Below are 14,130 nucleotides of genomic sequence, written 5' to 3' on the forward strand. Positions count from 1 at the left end.
ACATGAAGTATTAGTACTGCTTTATAAAACCCTAGTAAGACCATACCTGGAATACTGCAGCCAATTTTAGTCACCATATAACCAAAAATAGTTTGAAAATTTGGAAAAAATTCAGAGAAGAGCAACTAAGATAGTCAAAGACCTGGAGACTAAAATATATGAAGAATGGCTGCAGGACTTGGGTCTGGGTAGTCTAATGAAAATAAGAAATAGGGGAAACATAATAGCAGGGGCTGCCACAAAAAAGAGAGGGTCACATTATTCACCAAAGCACTAGAGGGCAGGACAAGAAACAATGGTTGGAAACTGAACAAAGAGAGAAGCAATCTAGAATTAAGGAGAAACTTCCTTTCAGTGAGGACAATTAACCTGTGGAACAACTTGCCTCCAGAAATCGTGGGCACTCCATCATGGAGATTTTTAAGAAGAGGCTAGACAGCCATTTATCTGAGATGGTATAGGTCACCGGTTGGCAACCTGTGGCTCCGGAGCTGCGTGTGGCTCTTTGAGCCTTCTCCTGCAGCTCCCAGCCTCCTCTGCCACTTGTGCTTCCCTACTTCCCTTCCCTTCTCTCTCTCTCTCTCTCTCTCTCTCTCTCTCTCTCTCTCTCTCTCTCTCTCTCTCTCTGTGAGTGTGTGTGTAAAAAAGAAAGTGGCCTCATGCTGTTCCAACAAGCTTATTAGGCAGGGCTCCTCCCTTTGCTGCATCTCTGCAGGAAGCAGGAAGGGTAGGAGAGAGCCAGCCCAATAATGTGTGTCAGCTTGCTGGAGAAGAGCCTGAAGCCAGTTTGCCAGGTGAGCAGAAGATCAGACAGAGGGAGGGGGGAGAGAGGGAGAGAAGAAAGAGAGAGAGCAAGAAAGAGAGAGGGGGGAAGGGGGAGAGAGTGGGAGAGGAAAGAGAGAGAGGGAGAGGGAGGAAAGAGAAAGAGAGAGGAAAGAGAGAGAGAAAGGGAGAGGAAAGAAGGAGAAGAAAGAGAGAGAGGGGGAGAGGGAAGAGAGAGAGAGAGAGGAAAGAAAGAGGGAAAGAGAGGATGGGAGAGAGAGGGAGAGAAAGAGTAAAAGAGAGAGAGGGAAAGAGGGGGAGGAAAGAGAGAGGGGGAGGAAAGAAAAAGAGATGAGAGAGAGAGAGAGGAAAGAGAAAAGGAGAGAAGAAAGAGGGGGGAAAGAGAGAAAGAGAGAGAGGGAGAAAGAGAGGGAGAGGAAAGAGAAAGAGAGAAAAGAGAAAGAGAGGGAGGGAGAGAGAGGAGAGAAAAAGAGAGGGAAAGGGGGAGGAAAGGGAGAGAGAGAGGAAAGAGAAAGAGGGAGAGAAAAAGAGAGAGGAAAGAGAAAGGGGGGAAGAGAGGGAGGAGAAAAAGAGAGAGGAAAGAGAGAAAGAGAGAGGCACAGCAGCCTCTATTTCTTTTTAATTAAACTCTTCAATCAAGGTCTCCACCCCTTGTGTGTACGCATGCCTGCAAGCACAAGTTTTGCAGCTCCCAGTGTTTTGTTTTCTTTGGGAAACCGGTCCAAGTGGCTCTGAGTGTTTAAGGTTACAGACCCCTAGTATAGGTTCTCCTGCTTGAGTGGGGGGGGGGGGCTGGACTAGAAGACTCCCAAGGTCTCTTCCAGTTCTATTCTATTAAAAAAAAAAGTTAGTGCAGAATTCAGGATAATTTGTAAAGTTCAGAAGGAAGGCCAAAACAAAACAGCTGCAATGAGAAAATCGCTGTTCATGTGTGTGTTCTGATTCCTTTTGAAAGCTATGTTTTTGTGCAATTCGGTTTACCATACTTAAGAAAACTCTAACAGGCCACGCTCCCTTTTTTGGAACTGGAGTTTTTTAAAACGGATTATGGTATCTCTATTTTTATAATTCTCTGTAGTATAGGTCTCGCTTAGTGACGTTGCGCAAAAGGCGTACCCCTGCGGCTCTACAGACTAGCCGCCATTTTGTTTGAGGTACGTCAGCGTACGCGATCGGCTTATCGCAACGTTCATTCAATTTAAGATCCGAAACTGGGGGAAAGGATAGAGCGGCTATGTCTGCTTTCTCAGAATCGGCGCTGGAGAGGAAATTGTCGGAGCTAAGCAATTCTCAGCAAAGTGTCCAGACACTGAGCCTGTGGCTCATCCATCACCGAAAACATTCACCGCTCATTGTCACCGTCTGGGAGCGCGAACTGCGCAAAGGTGAGGGACGAATGGGTGATCTAAGGGGAGTCGGCTGCCCGAGCTCAGCCCGCGCCCCCTCTCTCAGAGGGGGGCTGAATTTCCCTCTGTGGATAAAGGAATTATTGGTATAGTGCTCGTTTGGTCGATTTGAGTCCTCGAGGGCTGTCCGCCGCGGCCTAGTGATGACACGGAGGGATCAGAGAAGACGTGGGAAGAGAATGGAAAGACTGTCAGAGGTTGGCGCATCTTCTGGTCTGGGCCTTTTTCCCCCCAGGGATAGGGAGCGGGATGTCACAAGGCCATGAGGAAGAGGAGACATAGTGGAGAAAGATTTTTCTTGCTCATGCCGGGAAGCCTTCCTAACAGCCTTATTAACAGTAGGATTTCCTTCTTTAATCCCTGCTGCATGACAGTGATAAGAGAGAGTCTTGTCTACATGCGCTGAAATTAAAACAGCAGAGTGTCTTGTTGAGTTTATAGAAATTTAGAATATGAACTATACATGCGCCTACAACCTGAGGCCACTTTATTATCAATCCATTAAAGGAAAATTAAGTTAATATTGCATAGGGTGCTGCGGGAAAAAGTACAACTTGTTTTGGAAAAGATTCGTTTTTACATTCTGATAGGCTAAAGTTTATATTGCGTTTGATTCTGTTAAATATTTGCTTAAAATAAGCTGTTTATGCAACTGTTAGGCTTAAAGGTTTCTTCCATGTGATAGGACAGAGAAAAAGTTGGAGGAGTGTTACCTGATAGCTTGGTAAGAAATATAAGTAGAACATCATAGATAATGATAAATATTTTCAGATAAGAGTGGAGGCACATGCTTGCTGGTGGATATTGATTCTTGCTTGTCTTAATAGAAGCAGCTGTATATTATTTCATTGAATATCTTATATCTTAATATAATAGAACATTGACAAGAATCTGAAGAAATTTGGCACATGCATAGCAAGTTGAAACATAATGGATGCTTTTTACAAAATGTGATAAGCAATAGTAATGAAAATACTTTGTTGAGAAAAAAAATACACCACCTTTAGTGTTCAAAATGTTAAACATGTCATTGCCTTAATTATAACTATAGCCAATATCATAATACTATTCTCATGTTGCAAATGGAGAAATTGAAATGAGAGTAGTAGCTCACTTAAAATTAAATCAGTTTTGCTCACCAAGCCAGATCAGTATTGATGTCAGGAATCAGAAGAGACAAGTTTAGCATCATTGCCAGGAAGTGAACATTATCCCATCATATATTTAATATTATTGAATTGACTTTATTGGAGAAACAAAAAAACTCTTCTAAGCATTTTTATATTATCTATTTACTAACCTCTATTACGCTTGAATCCAGCAGGATTGATAGCACATTTAAAAACCAGAACATCACAGTTTAAATTATCTGATAGCAGATAATGTAGACTCATTTGGAACTTTTCATTCTAACAAGATTTTTTTCTCGTAAATTGGAAAATCTGAAGGCATTGCATTCCAAAGTAATATTTTCACTGAAACATTCAATACTGCTGATCATTTGCATAATTTGTAACTAATCCAGAATAAAAGCAGAAATTGAAATGTTAAATTTTATTTAGATCAATTCAATTAGATGAAGGCATTTTGTAGATGAGTACTATAAGAAAGCCCATATATGTAGAATTCTTTTAAATCAGAAGGTGGAATCTGCAATATCTAAATCAGGGGTGTCAAACTGCCGGCCCATGGTCTGGACACATCATCCCAAAATTGCACCCATCCCATTGCCGGCAATGGAGAAAAAGCTCAGATACGTCACGAGTTTGACATGCCTGATCTAGATCAGGGCTTTTCAACCTTTTCACCCATTGTACCACTTTTAGGATATGGCAACATCCGACTACCACCAGTAGCCCAGCAAGGTGTCAAAAACCTGATGACCAAAAAAAAAAAAAAAAAGGAAAAATGTGATAAAGTTCAGGTACTCCTTGACTTATAACAGTTTGCTTAGTGACTATTTGAAGTTACAGTGGCACTGAAAAAAGTGCCCCCCAAGCCACAGCCAAGCAAGACACCTGCCTGCTCACCCAGCGGTGCTCTTTCTCCTGTCTGAGGTTTTCATTGTTGTGAGCATTTCTGTTGAGAATTGGTAGTGGGGTGGGGGGGGTTGGTTTTTATTCCCCCCGTCTGCTGGGTGGATGCAGCAGGTTTTGGTCACTTCACATGACCCGGGGACACTGACCGTCATAAATATGAATCAGTTGCCAAGCATCTGAATGTAAATCACAAGATCCTGGAAATGCTGCAACATTCCAGCTGATCGATGCTTCTTCTGGGTTCAGCAGAAGAACCAGGATCAGCGCCAAGCTCCAGCTGGACCCTGGCACTGATCCTGGCGCTTCCACTGAGCTCTGACAGCCCCGAAGAAGCACCGATGAGCTGGAAAGCGGCACTGATTCTGTTGTTTCCACTGAGCTCTGACAGCCCTGCAATTCCAGCCATCTCTCGCTCAGGCTTGTGTGGTGCTGCCACCAGTTCAGCTCATTCCCCTCCCCCCGCTACCACTTTTCTAGGATGGTCACATACAACCTGCTAGGTGCCAATATACCACAGGTGGTACCCGTAGCACTGGTTGAAAAGCCTTGAACTAGATGATTGTGTAATTAGCATAGATAAAATACTAGTAGTATAAAATAACTACTTCTATAGCTTGAATATATATGTGTATGTGTAGGTAATCCTCAATTTATGACTAGGATTTCTATTGCCAAGTGAGACAGTTAATGACCTTTGCCCCATTTTACAACCTTTCTTGCCACAGCTTTTAAGTGAATCATTACAGTGGTTAAGTTAGTAATATGGTTGTTAAGTGACTGGTTTCCCTATTGCCTTTGCTTGTCAGAAGGTCGCAAAAGATGATCACATGACCCCAGGATACTACAACCATCATAAATATGAACCAGTTGCCAAGTATCTGAATTTTGATCACATAAACATGGGGATTCTACAATGGTCACAAGTATGAAAGTGGTCATGTCACTTTTTTCAATCATAACTTTGGTCACTAAACTAACTGTTATAAGTTGACTATGTGTATGTACATGTGTGTGTGCATGCATCCATGCATATATGAAGTATCTCAAGATTCTGCTGTTGAGTACCTTAAGTACTTTTCAACATCCTCATAAATTCCTTAGATGAAAGGATTGTAGGGGCACTCATCATATTTGCAGATGGGGAGAATTTTTAATATTTTGGATGGTAGACTCAAAATTCAGAAGGATCTTAATAGTTGAGCATTGGACCGTATCCACCAAGATGCAATTCAGTGGAGCGAAAAACAAGGTCCTGCACTTAGGCAGGAAAAAATAAATGCATGGGTGCAGAATAGACAATACCTGGTTCAACAGTAGTAATTTTGAGAGAGATCTAGGTTTTCTGGTGAACCATAAACCAGCAATGTATTGCAGTTGTCAAAGCCAACACAATTCCAGGCTGCATCAACAGAGGGATAGCATCAAGATCACAAGAAATGATAGTACTGCTCTATATTGTGTTAGTAGACCACAGTTGGAATGTTGAGTCAAATTCTGATCACCACTATACAAAAAAGATGCTGAGGCCCTAGAAAAAGAACAGAGAGCAGCAAATATTATAAGGGGTTTGGAGACTAAATCTTTGGAGGAGCAACAAAGGGAACCTAGATGTGTTTAGCTTAACAGAGAGAAAGATTAGGCATGTTCCAATACTTGAAAGGCAGTCCCAGAGAAGAGGTGATTGATTTATTCTTCAAAGCACCTGAGGCCAGGACAAGAAGGAGTTGGGTAGAAGACTGTAAGAGGGAGACCCAACCTGGAACTAAGAAATTTCTTAATAGTGAGAACAATTAATCAAATAAATAACTTGCCTTCCAGAGCTGTGGATGCTCCATTCCTGGAGATTTTCAAGAAGAGATGGATTTCTCCAGAAAGGAATAAAGATTTTTGCTTTGAGAAGGGAGTTGGACAAGAAAACCTCCAAGGTCCCTTCCAATTCTGTGTTTCTAATTCTGTTTCTAAAATTGAATCTCATTCAGTTCACAAACAATTCAGTTGATACTGATATAATTGGTAAGAAGCAGATTTGTGTTCTTAATGCAATATGTCCAGCTCAGTATACATATATCTATGTTTACTAAGGTAAAGTTCCAAATCTTCTTTAGCTTATTCTCTAGGAATTTAATAAACTTGTAGAGGCTTTATACAGCATAGAAGAAGTATCCTTTGCTTATATATTTTAATATCAGAGACAATCAAGTGACCATTGTTTCATTAAAAAAATAGCTCCTATAGTTTTAGTAATATTGGCCTCCTGCTGTATATACAGATAATCTTGGAAAATTGAAATAAGAAATATTATGTTCAACTACATCAGTGATGGAGAACCTTTTAGAGACCGAGTGCCCAAACCACAACATAAAACTTATTTATCGTAAAGTGCCAGAACCGCATCAGCATTGTGGTGCCCTCAGGGGGGCATGGGGGCGTGGCCCACTGGGTGAGCATGGCTGCTGTTCTCATGGCAGACTGAATGGGCGTGGCTGGAGTAGGCATGGCCATCTTGATGTTGCTCATGGAGGGGATGCCTGTGGGTGCTGGGCAGGGTTGGGGGAGATCCAGGGGATCTCTGACAGGTGGGGCAGTGGGCAGGAGGCCCAGCATAGATGGGGGAGCACACAATCCTAGCTGGGGACTGGGGGACCATGGCACTGATGGGGATCCGTCTTTCCGTGCTCAGGTTGGCCTTTGGCTTGCTGGGTGTGGGCATGCTCTACCACCTCTACTTGAGTTTGCTAGCTGGTCGCTTCGCCTCCTTTGTGCTGGGTGGGGCTGCTGCTCCGGGCGGCGGTGGTGGCCTAATGGACCTGCGCAAGCTGCTGGCGGCGCGCATGCCCACAGAGAGGGCTCTAAATGCTGCCTCTGGCACACGTGCCGTAGGTTCGCCACCACTGAACTAATTATTAAAAATTAACTAGTAATATGTGAGAGAAATTAATACTTTAGTGCAACATAAATAGCACTAAATTATTCTATCTGACATTAAGGTCTAATTAAGAGAAAAAATTGAGGATGCATAGTATATAAGCCATATATGGTTTTGTTTAATTTTGCTTTGCATGAGGAAACAAATGGAATGAATTAACAGTAGTTTGTCAGATAGATGGAGACCTGAATTTATATTCGATTAACCTGAGAGACAGAAAACAAAACATGATGAAGTGCCTTTTAATATTGCTTTAAAAAGAACAGATGAGGATAAAAGGACAGGAGTTGGAAATTGTGACTTGCAATGATCATGGTATGTTAGTCTTTATACTTGAAAATTAGATGACATATATTTGCAACAAATGTAAGCATGTTAACAGTTGTTGAAGAACCAGTCAAAAGGTTGAGCAGCATATGGCCATTCTTTAGTTGTACCAAGATTTATCAGTTCAAAGGAAAAAAAAAAGATACTGAATGGAAACTTGACAATATAAACCACGTTCCATAAGGAATAGCGTAACAATGGAAACAAAAAACATAGAAAATACTCTGTTGCTGGAAATTAGGGTGAGAGCTGCCATCACCCCACTGCAGCCCTCCTCGCTTTGATGCCAACCTGACATGAAATACCAGGGGAGAGGAGTTGTCCAGAGAGGGAAAGACAGGAAACAGAGACCATTCTAATTGCTGACTTGAGACACCAGAAAATGGGCCTGGGAGCAGGAAACAACCGGCCACCAAAGCAGCACCAGAAGCCACAAATTCTAAATTTTATTGGATATTTGGGAAATTGACAAAGGGAGTAGGACTTGGGAAAGGTATGAGAAAACTTGGGGCATCTTGCGTGGGAATCCTCAGATCTAGCTTTATTATGCTATAGCCGCTTGACATAAATAAAACATATACCTTTCACTATAAATGAAGTTGAGGGTCTTTCGTTATTAGATGACCGAATTGGGACAGATCTAACTTTAAGCTAGATCTGCAATAAAGATCTACCCAGAAGACAACCCCTCCATGGGGATTGGGCAAAAGATGGCTTCTCAACAAATAGAGCAGGAGGAGTGGAGAAGTGGAATTGGCAGTTTTGAAACCAGATAGCAACGAAAAGAACTCTGGCCAGAGAGCATAGGCAGAAGCCTCGCTAGCGCGGGGCACCTGATCCAGAGTCTGGTGGTCAACCAGGATTGGGAGGATGGAGGAATGGGAAAAGTCCCCTCCGGGGTGACTCTTGGCCAAGAAGGGTGGTCTCAATGCCAGCGCCCAGCACCAAATGAGCTAGTCCCCCACTCTATAGTACTAGAACAGGTGATCAACTTCCTGAAGGACACCTTTAAAAAGTTGACCCTAGAGGTTCAAATGGGGCCAGATCCACCAGACAGGGTGGCAGCAACTCAACTCACTGCTGCTGGACCTGCCCCAATGCCGTTACCAGCTTAAGCCATTTTTGCAGGGAGAAGGCACTGACACCCACTGGGAGTGAGATTCAACAAGGATGCGAGGCAATTGACATTATTCCTCACCCATGTGTGGAGCTATATGGAGGAAATATGGGGCATACCTCCCAACTGATCCAGCCAGTTGTGCTGTGTTACCATGGCCATAGAGGGAGAAACTGCAGAGTGGTTGGTGACCCTTCATGATGATGTGGTAGAACTATGCCACTTTGACTGGTTCATGTATGCCTTAAGGAAGAGGTTTGATGACCCTCTCGCAGAGTGGAAAGGGCTGAATCAAAGAGCATCAGCGGAGAAGATAATAATTTGTTGTTAAGTCATCCCATCAAACCAGTAATTGTCCCAATAAAATTAATAGTGGTTTCTTCGGAGCGCAGGGGTGTATTGCAGCCCTATTGGATTTAGGATGCACCTGATGCCTTGTCAGTCCCAGCATGATGGAGAAATTGGGGATGTACTTCAGAGAGTCCCAATAACCTTTTCCCAGTTGGATGGCTTGTTAGTGGGGGGGGAGGTATCATCAAGCCAGTAAGGATGAGGATGGTACCCCACAAGGAGGTTATCAATTCATCATGGGCCCTGGCATGGACAGGCCTATGGTACTAGGGCTAGCCTGGCTAGAGAAGTGGAACCCCTCAATAGACTGGAGAAGGAAAATCCAGTGAAAACAAACGGGGGAGAGAGAGAGAGAAGCAGGAGAAACACTGTTACATTGCCACTCGCTGCCTATTAAAAAAGTGAAAGGGGAGAGTGCAGTGGCAGCTTACAAAAGGAAAAACTCTGTTTCCCCGATCCCAAGAAAATATTGGGACTTGGCAGAGATGTGTAGCGAGCAAAACTCAAAATGCTTCCCCCCCCCCCGCAGACTGCAGTCTTGAAATTTTACCAGAGACCAAGCTATCTAAATCTAAACTATGTTCCATTACCCCGAGGGAACTAGAGAAACTCAGAAAGTTTATTGACAAAAACCTAGCCCAGGGATTCATCCAACCAACAAAATCATGCATGGCAGTCCCTGGGAGAAGAAGGAAGGGTCCTTCCACATGCTAGATTACAGGGGACTTAATGTGATCTGTGTCGAAAACATATATCCCCTCCCACTAATGAAGGACATGTTAAGCCATTTGGTGAAAGGGAGAGTGAGTCTTCACCAACCTCGACTTGAGTGAAGTCTACTACTGAGTCCGAATCAAAGAGGGAGATGAATGGAAGACCGCATTTAGCTGGTGTTTCCAGTTCTGGCTGCTCTCTTTTGAACTGAAAGGGGCCCCAGCTGTTTTTATGCAACTGATTAATGAGATCTTGTACTGAGCACCTGTACAAAGGAATCATTGTTTACCTGGATGACATTCAATCTATATGGAGACTGTGGAAGAACATGTGAGACTCATCAGGGCAGTGCTGGGAAAACTCTGCACTGCTCAACTTTATGCCAAACTATCCAAATATGAATTCCATAAATGTAAAGCAGACTATCTAGGCTATCACATCTCACATAAGGGAGTAGAAATGGCCATGGGAAGGGTGCGGGTAGTGAGGGAAGAGGGAAGCCCCTTGTACACTAAAACAACTCCAAAGTTTCCTTGGTTTTGCAAACTTTTACAGACAATTTATCCCAGCATTTGTACAGATAGCTCTGCCAATCACTAACCTGTTAAAAATGAAGAGAAAGTAAACTGAACCCATCCTTAAAATGGTCAATGAAGTGCTAGACTGCCTTTGAAAGATTGAAATGATTATTTGCCGCTGAGCCAGTCCTTAAGCACCCAGACCCCAACTCCCCCTTGTACTACCAAGGAATCATAAAGTTCTGCAACACTGTACTTGCACTTCTAAAAAAACTCTCCAATGTGGAGCGCAGATGGGCTATCTGGGAAAAAGAAGCATACATCTTGTAATGGGCACTCCTCACTTGGAGACACTTCCTGGAAGACAATAAAACCCTTTTTGAAGTATAGAAAGACCACAAAAACCTAGAAGCCTCAAAATGCCACATAAACTCTTCCTAAAACAAGTGAGATTTGTGCAATACTTTAATGATTTAATTTAACTTTCCGTTGCCTGCCTGGTAGGAAGAACTTTCTAGCAGATGCCCTCTCCAGGCTTCCACAATACAATAGTTCCAATGAGGAAGTCATATATTCTGTTGTTCATTCTAACTAATTGACAGCCGCAGCAATCCTCTGAGCACAGACAAGAGCCAAACCAAACCTCAGTGATGACCTTACCCAGGTATTGAGATCCTCCCTGGCTCAAGACATCTAGCTTACCTACCACCAAGTGGATTGCACCCTGCAAGGTGGTCTTGCTTAAATAGGCTCCAAACTCTATGTTCCCAAGAGCCAACACACACTTGTCCTCCAGCGGAGCCATGGTTCTAAAACAGCCAAGTATTTCAGGTTCATCAAAACCCTACACTTAGTAAAATGCCAGTTCTGGTGGCCAGGCCTGAAAAAGAACATTGAACATTATGTGGGCAGTTATCCCATATGCGCATCTGCAAAGGGGCATCCAGGTAAACCACCAGAACTATTGCAACTAGTAGCCAACCCCAAGGCATCTGGAAAGAAATCTCCATGGACTTCATCATAGAATTGTCCAAAAGCATGGAGAATACAGTGGTTTGGGTGGTCACTAACCCATTATCTAAACAAGTACATTTGCTTTCAAATCCTGTCTGCACACACTTTGGTGAAATTCTTTGTGTAACAATCTATCGACTACATGGAGCTCCTGACCAGATCATATCAGACAGAGGGGTCCAATTCACTTTCCATATCTGGCAGGAGTTCCTGAAACTGCTAGGACCTCATAAGGACTCAGTTTTTCCCATCATCTGGAGACAAATGGAGGCTGTGAACACATGAATGGCGTCCTGGAACAATACTTTCACTGCTATATGTCAACCATCCCACTGGCTAAAACCAGCAAAGGAAACTCCTGGGACATCTTTTTACCAAGAGCATACTTTACTGAAGATTCCATGAGTACAAAAATAGAAAAGCCAATTCTAATGCATGCAAACAGCATTGGAAAACTTTCTCCTTTCCCCTGGTTCCCTCACTATCCATTAATCTAGCCAATTAGTACACTCGTTTTGTTTGGGAACAGTCTCTCCATCTTGGACTTTCCCAGCCGACGACTTTGGATGTTGGATTTATCTCAGGCTTCAAGTCAGCACACTTGCATTCCTTTGGCCTCCCCAATATCTTCCTCTGCATTCTAATGCCTTCCCTCTCCCCTCCTGTTGCTGCTGTCTGGTTTGAGCGGGGGTTTCATGGTGAGCCAACCATGATATCCAGAAAGATTAATTCTATAAGAAAACAAACACATTATTACATCACAGTTTCTTGGTACCATTAAGCCTCATTGTGGTCAGTCCAAATATCTGCTGTTGAACCTATGGGTGAATCTAGGAACATGGACATTCGTTGCCACCAGCCATTCTGCTTCTGTTAAAGGAAACCTCTTCCACAAAACTAAATACTGTAGCTTCCCCATTCTTGACCTCTGAATGTTTTTCCCCTTCAACCCATATAGGGGAGGGAGGTGGCTTAGTAGCTGGTCTCAGTGATGAATTACAGAAGGGCCTTAATAAACTGCAGTCAAACACTGGATGGATGTGCCTGAGATTTTTGAGCAATTCCAGTTCCACTATCACTGGATTTATGATCCGGATGATAGGGAAAGGACCCATATATGTAGGACCTAACTTTTTGCAGGGCTGTCTCAATTGCAAGAACTTTATGGACAGATATATTTTGTTCCTATCTTAAACTCCTTCTGGGCTGCTGTTTTTCTGTCAGCCTGCCTCTTCCGTGCTTCCCTCACTGCTTCCAGTGCTTTGTGTACTATGGGCCAAATGGCTTTCACAGTACTGATCCGTTCAGCTAGCAATGTTGTTGAAGAGGTCTTCTGAGAGAGTTCTGATATAGGCACAAATTCTGCACCAGTGTCTACTCGAACGGGGGTGAATCTGATACTACGTAGCACAGAGTTATTGTATGCCACCTCCCTGAAGAGTAAAACCTCATCCCAATTATATTGCTGGTAATTCACATAGTATCGAAGGTACTGCTCTACGACTGCATTCGTACATTCACAGGCTCCAATCTTTTGAGGATGATGGATGGAGCTAAGATCCAAGGAGGAGCCTAGCAAGCTTAGGAATTCACATTGAAACTTTTGAGGTGAATTGCACTCCCCAATCTGAAATTAAACAGCTGGGGATGCCATGCAAGCAGTATACATGCTGAACAAAGAGCTTGGCTGGCATTCTTCCTGTATCAGGACAAGCCCTGAGGTGGAATCCCAGCTATTGCCAGTGTTACCAGCGGAAGAGGAAGGGTGGCAAGATCTGCCACTGCTCTCTGCACTGGAACTGTGGCTGTGGGGGCTTATTTCACCAGCTGAAGAGTAGGAGTAGCCAGGCTCTCCAGTGATTCGGCAGTTCCCAAGCCGGTGGAGGCGGCCATGGTCTCTGGTGTCACCACTGCATGAATCTCCATTCCTCCAAACTTCTCCCTCAAATGCTTCGTGGAGGGCCTTGGGGTAAAGTTCAGCTTCCATTCAACTAGGTCATCCTACTCGGCTGCCTGCCTGTCACCCGTCCCACTTGCTAAACCAGCAAAGGAAATTCCTGGGACATCTTTTTACCAAGAACATAACTTTACTGAAGATTCCATATGGATACAGAAATAGGAAAGCCAATTCTAACAGTTTTGTATGCAAACAGCATAAAATTTTTCCCTTTCCCCCTGTTCTTCCCACTGTTCATTAGTCTAGCCCACAAGTGTCAAACTCACTACATCATGTGATGTCTCGTGACATATTGTGACTTTTTTTGCAATGCCAGAGCTGGGGTGGGTGTGGCCTCTGTATGATGCAACCAGTCCACGGACCGGCAGTTTGACAACCCTGGTCTAGCCAGTCAGTACACTCCAAGGCATATGGCCAGTAATACACAAAGCTCTGGGAGACACAAGAAAAGTGCACAAGAAATATGCAGACATGCAGTCTCCACCCCCACGAGGACTTTCAAATCACAGATGAGGTGTATCTATCCACTAAATTTCTCCAATTCAGGCAGCCATTCAAAAAAGGATTGAAGAACATCGGCCCTTTCCCAGTTGCCAGAATTATCAACCCATTCAGTTGAGCTAAAATAACCCAAATCCAACAAACACATCCACTCTTTTCCATTGTAGCCTCCTAAAATCTATTACCTTCTCCCCCTTACACCCTGCCACAGAACCACTCCAGACCAGGTACTGATCTAAGAGGAATAACACTTCAAAGTTAACTCATACATAAAGGCAAACTCCAATACCTTATCCAATGGAGGGACTTTTCTCCAAAACAGAATGGGTCGACGCACAAGATGTGCGCACCTCATGCCTTCTTCACCAATTCCATGACAAATATCCGGACAAGCCCCACTGACCAGCTCCCACCACACTGATTTTGTATCAGCCACTCTATTATACATTGTCATCTTTACCCAAGCTGCTGAATCTC

The 14,130-nt window shown here is 43.5% G+C and overlaps 1 protein-coding gene across 2 annotated transcripts in view; it reads left to right on the forward strand.

The window, feature by feature from the left end:
- The first annotated feature begins 1,564 nt into the window (after positions 1 to 1,564).
- The window catches only part of RPRD1A (regulation of nuclear pre-mRNA domain containing 1A), a 98,616-nt gene continuing 86,050 nt past the window's right edge, over positions 1,565 to 14,130 (forward strand). Inside the window, exon 1 of one of the 2 annotated variants that reach the window (XM_039349299.1) lies at positions 1,565 to 2,168. In XM_039349299.1, coding sequence (XP_039205233.1) covers positions 2,018 to 2,168 — 151 coding nt within the window. In that variant the 5' untranslated portion in view covers positions 1,565 to 2,017. The remainder of the gene's footprint in view (positions 2,169 to 14,130) is intronic. The other variant, XM_039349298.1, reaches the window with a different exon arrangement.

Source organism: Crotalus tigris, unplaced genomic scaffold, assembly GCF_016545835.1.
Source record: "Crotalus tigris isolate CLP2741 ecotype Arizona unplaced genomic scaffold, ASM1654583v1 scf7180000018256.244077, whole genome shotgun sequence".
NCBI classification, from domain to species: Eukaryota; Metazoa; Chordata; class Lepidosauria; order Squamata; family Viperidae; genus Crotalus; species Crotalus tigris.